This window comes from Mirounga angustirostris, unplaced genomic scaffold (genome assembly GCF_029215605.1).
Source record: "Mirounga angustirostris isolate CCGP_5_RB_7025 unplaced genomic scaffold, mMirAng1.0.hap1 SCAF_3, whole genome shotgun sequence".
Taxonomy (NCBI): Eukaryota; Metazoa; Chordata; class Mammalia; order Carnivora; family Phocidae; genus Mirounga; species Mirounga angustirostris.
Genome location: NW_026991711.1, coordinates 61,709,553 through 61,719,779, shown reverse-complemented (window position 1 = coordinate 61,719,779; position 10,227 = coordinate 61,709,553). Strand labels below are relative to the sequence as shown.

The 10,227-nt window shown below is 44.3% G+C and overlaps 1 protein-coding gene across 1 annotated transcript in view; it reads right to left on the bottom strand.

Moving 5' to 3' along the window:
• Positions 1–317: 317 nt before the first annotated feature.
• The window catches only part of FOXO1 (forkhead box O1), a 99,766-nt gene continuing 89,856 nt past the window's right edge, over positions 318–10,227 (bottom strand). The window contains exons 2-3 of the mRNA XM_064586154.1: positions 4,144–5,499; positions 318–3,679 (exon numbers count right to left, since the gene is read on the bottom strand). Of these exons, the coding sequence (XP_064442224.1) occupies positions 4,162–5,499 (1,338 nt within the window). The 3' untranslated portion in view covers positions 318–3,679; positions 4,144–4,161. The remainder of the gene's footprint in view (positions 3,680–4,143; positions 5,500–10,227) is intronic.

Below are 10,227 nucleotides of genomic sequence, written 5' to 3'. Positions count from 1 at the left end.
TAGCACGGTCTGTTCCGACATGAGATTTAATATGCCTAGGAATTACTATACAGGATGTAGTTTCAGACATGCCAAAGATGAAGTACTCTGAGGTCATTTATTATCAAGAATTTTACTTGTTCAACTCTCGGGGCTTCAACTCTTAGAGTTGGCCCTCCCTGCCCTCCCCCCACCCCCACCAAGAGAACGACCAGATGTGAAGACACCATGGCACTGTGGCTCACAAGGTTTCACTCAACCTAAATATTAAAAAAAAAAACAAAAAAACCCACTAATAAAGAGCTTATTCTGCACAATTAGGAAAGAAAGACACCAAACCATTCAAACATAATTTATGTACATTTATGGCTTTATACAATAATAGCAAAGATTGTTCTTGTGTCTGTAAGTACATCAGCATCATCAGGCACTTCTCAGAGAGTATCGGAACAGGAACATGGAATCCGCGCTGTTACTGAACTCGAGTAGTGAAATGCAGGCGGGCACGGCCGCGTCCTGACAGGACTCCCCTGGCCACACCGCCAGGCTGTGCGCACCACCCTCAAGGAGGAGGCCAAGAGTAATGCAAGGCTGTTTTGTTTGCATAAACCACATTGCATTTTTTAATGAATGATTACTCCCAAACCAAAACCACAAGAGAAACTTCTCGTTTAAAAGTCAGTTATAAATTAAGCACTCTTAAGAGCTGAATGTGAGAATTTCAAGTAAGTCTGGGGGAGGGAGAGGGGTGTTGGTAACATATACCCAGCAGTTGAACAAGTCCAAATTGGGTAACTTTGGAAAACTTTTTTTTTCCCCCCGTTTTAAGCGTCCTTCTTCTCTTCTTGGTACATTCCATTGATTTACTGCCCACTGGGATACAACATTTGCTAATTAATTTAGACTCTGTCAGTTTGTTGAAGCGGAACTTTGCAAGTAATGCATCTATTACCTAAAAATATTCCATATGTCTATATTACGGAAACAATATTTTATATTTAAAATATCAGAATAGCTCTATAATACAATATGCTTTTAATAACAGTACAAACCAGAGGAAATAAATCAAACAAGGCTGCATAGGTGGTATCATCTGCACATCTCACAAAGCAATCATGTACAATAACTGATATACTAATTACTCCAGAAAGTCAGTATTCGTACAGAAGAAGAATTACCAGAGGTCACATAATGTTTGTTTTCAAAACAGACAAGGTGTCTTTCACTGGACTTCACTGTACCCCAGAGAGATACCCAAGATTCATGTCAGAATCTCAACACAAGGAGAAATCTGAAGGAAAAAAAAAAAAAGATATTTACACAGACTCAGGAGGAAGAAACATCTTTTTAAAAGTTATTCTAGGATGTAGTAAGATTTTAAGAGCGATTTCAGCTGTAGTTGCCTCTTTAATGAACAAATGAGGGGGGGCTCTCAGGCTCGTCGTGTGAGGGCACGAGAGGAGGAAAGAAGGTGAACACGGCAACAGGAATGGGAACCCGAGGACTCTGGCATCGACAAGTTCTATCACATATGCAGAAGGCACTGCTTAGAGGAACAAGGGTTTCCAAAACCACACCTATTCTGGAGTGGCCAACAGTGAAGATAGTTGGAGAGGAGGCTATTTAATGAATTTTCAAAATAGCAGAAGTCACAGTGGGAAGCTTTACAACAGAGCTGGCCTCCTATAGGAAATCTTTCAAGAACACTTGTGTTCTTGTTAAACACGTAGGAAAAACCAAGCCAACAGATCCGCAATTCACATGCAAGACAAAGCAAGTGTGATCCAGGCTAAGTACACAGAAAGAAATCAGAGCCTTCTCAAGAAGGCAAGAGGAACAATTTCATACACCTGCTCCTTTTACTGCGCTGACTTAGGGCATTCCACATGACTTGAAAATACCGATGGGGCGCAAAGCCAATTAACCTGGTTTGTCAGTTATAGGTAATTGCAAAATATTAAAACATAATGATGCAGAATAATAGTTTAGGTTGCTAAAGGCTAAAGAAATTCTCCAATTTTTAACTTACACTAAGAGCTTTTAAAATAAATTCAAATATGCAACTTACAGCTGGTTTGTCGGGTTTTCAAATTAATTGCCCCAATCCTTAAACAAGCTCTAGTTCCCTTTGGTAGCCATCTGCACTCAGGGACACGAAGCATTCTGCAAATCAGTAAAGTCCTATTTTAAATTTTCCTCCTTCCACCTAAATTTCCACAGTGTGCTACGTAATCTGCAGGACAGAAGGGACAGAGGGATGAAGTGTGAGTCTTAACATAATCCTTCGAGGCAGAGCTACAAAAGCAACCTCTACCTACACCAAAATAAGAACACAGAAGTACGAGGGGAAACATTTGCTGAAGCTCAACTCAAAAAGGATGAGTTGATCAAAACTCCCAGTTTTGAGAGAGGAGCACGGTTTTAGACGCAGGACTCCCTTTCTGATCCACAAACATCACGAGGCCCCTCGGGAGTAACTGACACAACACAGCACACAGGCATCTATCAGAGGACTCAATGCTCTGTGATGTACTCAGTTCACAGGATAATAGGAGCAGATGGAATTTCTTTCAAATACACACATAAAAAACGTATTAAGTTCTCCTACACATGAAACGCAAAATGTCCCTAACTATACATCGCTCTCCTGCCAAAACAGTCAGAAACGTTGAGTATGCAAGTACTAATTACAATGATTTTAAGATTAGTCAGAAACAACACCGAGTAGCATCCCAAAGTGTACAAACCAGTTAAACACATATAAAATTAGTACTAATCCAGTTAGAAATACAAAATGAAAATTACGGATGCTGCCTCAAATACCTGGGATTCCACAAATTTACAAGCAGACTATGTAACAAAGTAGACTCTAGTTTTAAGAAAACATTACAGTTCAGCATCTATTCCAAAAATGATCTCAAGTCCCAACGATAACATCAAAAATCATTTATCTGGAAATTAGAACCATTTAAATGTTTGTACAAATTTGCAAATAACAAAATAAACAAACGAAAAAATAGAAAAGACCTGTACAAGGCTGGCATTTAATCTGTTTTTCCCCCAAAGGTGTTTGACAAGTCCATGAATTCAGCAGACTGGTAACAGGCTATTGGTTCTCATGTGAGTTGTATGGCTGTGTGAACAGGCCCAAAGCTGTTCCATGGAGGCGCAGGATGGAGAGCTTGGTTCTCTGTGGTTCGTCTGTTCAGCAGAACACAGGTAGTACAAACGAAAGTTTAACTTATCAAAGACATGAGACCATCACAGTATTACAAAAAGAGTATAAACTTTCCTTGGACCAAATGGATATTAAAAAAAAAAAAAAAAACCAAAAACCAAAAACAAACCAAAAACACACACAAACACAATTCTGCAGCTACTGCTTATGTACAAAACTTGAAAGCACACCAGGATTCGACGTCTTTTCTGCAATTACATGGTGTAGTGAGTTTGGCACTTCATTGTAATGAAATTTCCAATGGCACAGTCCTTATCTACAGCAGCACATAACCTGCAAACATCGGGCAAACATCCTGTACAGGAAAAGTGTCTTCGCTGCCAAGTCTGACGAAAGGAAAAAAGAAATGCTTTTCTTTTTTTTTTTTTAAATCAAGAAACGAAAAGGAGGGGTGAAGGACATCTTTGGACTGCTTCTCTCAGTTCCTGCTGTCAGACAATCTGAAGTACTTTTAAGTGTAGCCTAGAAAAAACACACAATGAAAATACAGCCAAATTAAAATCAATTCCATTTAACATATTAGAGTGACAGATATACTTGGGGGCAGGGGGGGAGCTTTCTCAAACAGCTCCAAAATCATTCAATGGGGGAAAATCTATTTAAAAAAAAAAAAACAAAACTGCAGTATTTGATTTGTATCAAACACATTCATTTATTGAAGAGCTACTAAAAAGATGCAGCCATCTAACTGTCAGAAGAAAACCTTTAAAGCAGTCAAAGGAAGCTTCCTTATGCTTAAGCTCAAAAAAAAAAAATTTATGAGCTGCAAAAGGGGCAGAGAACGCATGATAAAAGATGCCTCTCGGCAAGGAACAGGCAGCTGACATCAGAAAAGTCGCAACTATGGAAGATATATGGCAAGTTACTGTGTTCCTCTATTTTAAGCTCTGGCTTCAGAAGGTCTTTTGACATTGGGGTGATCTTACCTGTTCACTAACTCACTCTTAGCCTGACACCCAGCTATGTGTCGTCGTCTTGACGCTGTGCGGGAAGCTTTGGTTGGGCAACACATTGTCAAAGTTAAAATCCAAAGTATCTCCATCCATGAGGTCGTTCCGAATGATGGACTCCATGTCACAGTCCAAGCGCTCAATAAACATGCCATCCAAGTCACTGGGGAGCTTCTCCTGGTGGAGAATGCCCATCCTGCCATAGCCATTGCAGCTGCTCACTGAGGAGTAGGCCCCTAGGGTGTTCATCTGCATGGGGTGGGACAGAGGCACTTGTAAAGCTGTCTTCACTGGGGCCAAGCGGTTCATACCCGAGGTATGGGGCATGGTGTTGACCGCGTGGGGCAAGGCACGCCCATTAACTGCAGATGTTGGCTGGGTATGTCCAGGGTGGGTGTGGGAGCTGGGGTTCATCATTTTGTTATGAGATGCCTGGCTGCCATAGGTTGACATGACCGAATTAGGGCCCATCAACACATTCTGACCAAGGACCCGGCTGTTGGGTTGGGCGACCCCAGGATCAACTGCTGTCATGATATCATTATGGGGAGGAGAGTCAGAAGTAAGCAACTCCTTCAAGAGTCCCGGTGCACAGTTATACTGATTCATACCTCCATAGCTCGATTTGTTGTCCTGAAGTGTTTGCATAGGCATCTGGGGCAAAGGGCTCATGCTGGACTGGCCATATGTATATTTTTGGTAGTTTGGGCTGGGTGAATTCAGACTGGTGTTTGGCGGTGCAAATGAGTAGCATGGTGTCTGCTGCATCATGGTGCCAGGTGAAGACTGGGTTGAAACAGTTAATGGCGTTGGCGATGAGAGAAGGTTGAGGTTATCCAAAAGATTTTCCATATTTTCAGGATTGCTTATCTCAGACAGACTGGGTAGAGTAGAAGCCATCTTTGCAGCAGATGGTGGGTACACCATAGAATGCACATCCCCATCTCCAAGATCATCCTGTTCGGTCATAATGGGAGAAAGTCTCCCACTAATAGTACTAGCATTCGAGCTAGTTCGAGGGCGAAATGTACTCCAGTTATCAAAGTCATCGTTGCTGTGAGAGCCAGGGCTTGCGGGCCACTTAGAAAACTGAGATCCTGGGCTGTCCCCGGCACCCTCCTGGCCAGCCTGGAGGGATGCTTTTTTCTTAGCAGCCCGGCCCCGGCTCTTAGCAAATTTACTGTTGTTGTCCATGGAAGCAGCTCTTCTCCGGGGGGATTTTCCACTCTTGCCTCCCTCTGGATTGAGCATCCACCAAGAACTTTTTCCAGTTCCTTCATTCTGCACACGAATGAACTTGCTGTGTAGGGACAGATTATGGCGAATTGAATTCTGTAAAGCAAAACATCATGTTAGAAACACAATACTTCTCCAGTTGGAATACTATTTGGTATAGACAGATAGATGGGAAGACAAGTAAAAAATTTTTAAAGTTTGTGGTACAGATTTCAACCCATACAATTACACCCATGTGGGTTCTGAACTCCACTATAAAAGAGCTCAAACCAGTATAAGAGAAATAGTATCTTATCTTAAAAACAGTATCTGTATCTTAACGTAATGAGGGGACAAAATTAAATAAGCACTATTATAGACATCTTTTATATAGCTATATTTTATAGGGCAATTACAGAACTGGTTTTAAAACCACTTAAATTTTTGCTTGGCTACAATGCTCTGCAAATAGCACTCTGTAACAAAGTGCTATCAAAAACCCTTTCCATTCTATCACCCCTAAAACTACTGCCAGTTCTCTTCAGATTGCACATATGCCATTTACACAAGTGAGAAGTTTTATATTACTGGGCCCACATGATTATGGAAAAGAAAGAAGTGAAGCAGGGTATATTCTTAGTTAAGAATTAAAAGCCTGAAAACTAGTAAGACCTAGATTCCTTTCTACTTTTCAAGTCCATTAGGCAAATATAGGTGAATATAAGACAAACAGGATCGTATTTCTTATTTTAGAAAGTTGAACTGCCAAAAAAGGGAGATTTTAAATTCCAGTGTTGTTGGGGCGCCTGGGTGGCTCAGTTGTTAAGCATCTGCCTTCAGCTCAGGTCATGATCCCAGAGTCCTGGGATGGAGCCCCGCATCGGGCTCCCCGCTTGACGGGAAGCCTGCTTCTCCCTCTCCCACTCCCCCTGCTTGTGTTCCCTCTCTCGCTCTCTGTCCGTTAAATAAATAAATAAAATCTTAAATAAAATTAAAAAATAAAATGTTCAGTGGTGCCTGGCACATGGTAAGCGGTCACCAAGAAGTAGGTACCAGATCCCAACTTTGGGGGCACAAGGATATTGCCAATCTGAGCCCTGCTCCCCTCTTCCTATTTACTGGGGGTGTGGGTAGGAGTTTAGCCGTATTACAAACACACACCCACAACTCCAAACATACAGGAGGCCAGAGATAGTCTCAAGCTTCAGTAAAAGCAGCAAGGCCAGACTGCAAACAAGGAAGCCCCAATCTGATTCCTCTAATGGACACATGGGTGAGACTGCCAGCATCTGGAGAGCCTCTGGGACATATGGAAAAGGAAAAATGGGCTCCAAAGGAGGGACTCCAAGGGACTTCTGTCCCTTGTCTTGTAGCTTTTTGTTCCCCATACAGAACAGGGCAAGAGTAGACCCTTACTAGCTGCTCATTCAGCAGCCTCTGTCATCAGGGCCCTGAGCCTAAGGCCAGGAGCAGGATTCTGGGTGTCATAGACACTGGGAGCAGGGCGTTGTGCGTGATTCCCAAGCCTTCCCTGGCGCCCTCGGCCAACTGGGCACCCTGGACCTCTGTGGCCCCTCTCCCTGACCACGAAAAGGCTCTGGCTGGATCTGTGGTCACCCAGGGATGCAGCCACAATGCCCACAACCTTTTGCCATCCATGTGGGATGTAATGATGCTTTGAGTGCCAATCGCTGCGCCAGAAAAAGCCTTTGCACAGCAGGACAAGGCCAAGGCTTCAACAAAAACCATGAATTCAAGTGCTTTCTTATTAAAAAGAGATTGAAAACAGAAAAGAAAAATAAATCTCCCTTTCTAAAAAGAGATGCAAAAATCTGAGTAGAGTGAGGCTGGACAGCCAGGGCTGAGAAATCCATATTTCAAAATGCCCTCTGACCCTCTGTACTACATTCCACCCAAGAATTGCAACAGAGCAGCAAACGTGACAAGCCCTTCTGCCAGGGCATACAGTGAGTGCGGGGCAGACACGGCCCTGAACGGGGGCTTCCGGGCTGGATGCTGGGCAGGTGTGCGAGTGGGTGGCAGGCAGGTTTCTTTTGTTCCCTAGACTTTCCTCTTCCTTCCCACCTCTTGATCTATCCCCAACTCAAGACAAGCTTTGAGGAAGACTTTAAGTACATACAAGAACCCCTAAAAGAGGCCAAAGACTACATTTCTCCGATGGCCTATTTCATTCCCAGAAGAGTCTCCAAACCCTACCGAAGGATCTTAAACACACACACACCTATGTATGCTCCCAGGAGCCACAGCCTCATCTCCTGGACCCACTAACACCAGCAAACCAAGTTCTAAATTCATCCTGAAAAAGAGGCAGGCCTGTCCCTGGGGTAGACCTGGAAGGGAGCCGAGCGCTCTGACCCTATGACATGTTCTATAGGCTGAAAGTCTGGACGTTTGCACAATATTCCATCATGACTATCTTGTTCTTGGAACACAACAGACACCCAGATAAGCCACGATGAAATCTCTGGAGGAAAGGAAGCTTGACTCCTGTCCCTGTCACATTTAGTTAATGATAAAGGGGGAGGATCCTCCTAGATGATGGCTTCCTGGCTGTCTGCACTGACTGGTGGAGGGTGGTGCAGCTCTCCAACACACACAATTAGATCAGCTCATCTGTAACTGCAATTAGGGGACACTTTTAATGAGATTGCAGAACGTGTAATGATGAAATCTTCAGAAAGTTCAGGAAGCATTCAACTAACTCAGGTGGGACATACGCTAACTTACTACTCAGACTTGGACTTAACCCCCTCCTCCAAAAAGGGGGTCCAAAGCAATCCCCTACTTATCAAAACATCACGCTCCATATTTTTCTAAGAGGACATTTCAGGTCGCTCTTTGAGTAACAGAGCTGTCTTCTAACTTTGCCAACAATTAAAAAAAAAATTTTTCCAAACAGGAAAAGGTTTGCTGTGCAGGGCTTGTTACAAAAATTCCTGTTTTTCATACAGCCAGCAGGGCTCTGGTGGAGGGCGGGCAGGGAGGGGCCTGAAGAGGTAAATCTTGTAAAAATGTGTGCTGCTATTAATGGTATTATGTCTGTAGATCCCTGCAGGGCACAGCCACGGCTGCAGGGAACGGCAGTTCTCCCGTGAACGGTGCGCAGAGCCACACGCGACTGTCGGTGCTGGAAGATACTCAGTTCTTGAACTATGAGCAAAATAGTACCTGAGGAACAAGGCAGGCTGTGAAGACAGAAAACTCAGGCACTGTAAGCCACTTACCCAAATCCTGAGTTTTTACATGACGCCATTAGGGTTTTTTCCCCCACATCAGCAAATTTCCTCTCCACCAGCTGTATTTCTCTGCAGCCTGGGCTTTTTACTAATGCCAAGCTGGATTTCCTCCACACATACCCTCTCTGCCACTTGCTCCCCGACTGTACCCCAAGCAAGGCAGCACGTTCTTCTTGGGAAGCCTGACCCAAAGAACCCAGTGGGTCGTGTCGGGGGCAGGAGTAGCTGCACAAGGTATGTGCTTGCTCTTTCAGCCTGCTTCTAACTCCCAGGTGTTCAATTTCAGGAGCTCTATGGATTCCAAGCGGCTTAAAGGGCAAGGGCTGAAGTACGTTTTTATTTCCTAATCTGAAAGCCCCTACACACATACACACGCTCTGCACACAAGACAAATTCAATGAATGTCTGGTGACTGACATCCCAAACACATCACAGGGAAGATGTAAGGTCTTACACATCTTTTATCCATCTGTTCATGTACCAATTCATGCCAAATAACATTTACTGGGACCTATTTTGGGCAAGGTGCAGGGAAGGACAAGAGAAGGATTCAGGCAGAGTCTGCCTTCTAGGTGCTTTACGATCTACCTGGGGCAAGAACAAGTCCACCTCAACGGCCACTTGGGACAGAAAATCATGCACAAACAACTGTCCAAGAGCACTGACATTCTCCTGCCAAAGGTCACCACCCCACCTCCTCCAACTTCTCTCTCAGCCCAAATGTCCCTTTCTTCTGGAACCATCCCATCCTATGGCTCCCTAACACAGGACCTTGTTTACTCACCACAATTAGGATTCTGCTATGTGTGGTCCCTTGGGGGAGTGCCTGGCTCCCCACTACACTGTAAGCTGCATGAGCCCAGGACCTGGTCTGTCTTCTCGTACACTGTATCCTCACAGCTCCATCACCAAGAGGCACTCAAGTATCTGTTGAATGGATTAATAGGTTCTACATTTACAGGGTTGTTGTGGAGATGAAATGAGATAACACATGTAAAGTGCTTACCTCAATCAATATTAGCTGTCGTTATTATTAGAATAACGGCATCTATAAAATAACACGTCTGTGTTTTAAAGACTTATCTGTATTATAACCATTTTATTTATGATCACACCTTGCGCTGTTGCCACTAACACAAGGCTTTTACATGTCAGGTACTGGAAAAACAGACCCATTCAGGGTAAGAGATAAGATGTTTTCTCTCTGCACTAGATAGTGTCTCGGGTGCTGTGGACAGATGTTAATAAGGAAGGACTTCAGATACCAAAGCTGGTGTATCACTACCCTTGCCGGTGAGTGTCACGAGAATCCTGAAGTCTTCTCGAGGTGTTGCCATGGAGCCTTGCACATGGGCATCACGTACGGCTGCGGGCTCGCCGCGCTCCGCACTCAGCCAGCGCCTGGTGGGGTAGGCAGTGGCAGGGATTACACAGGCCACAGTCAAGAGACCACAGTCTGGTATCTCCTGGGGGCGGGGGGCGGGGGGGGGGGGGAGGTTATGACTGAGCCCTGCTGCTCTCCTGCCTCGCTCCCTGGCTGGAAGAAACTAGGCTCTGAGGCTGGCCCCTAGAAGCCCTGAGGACACAG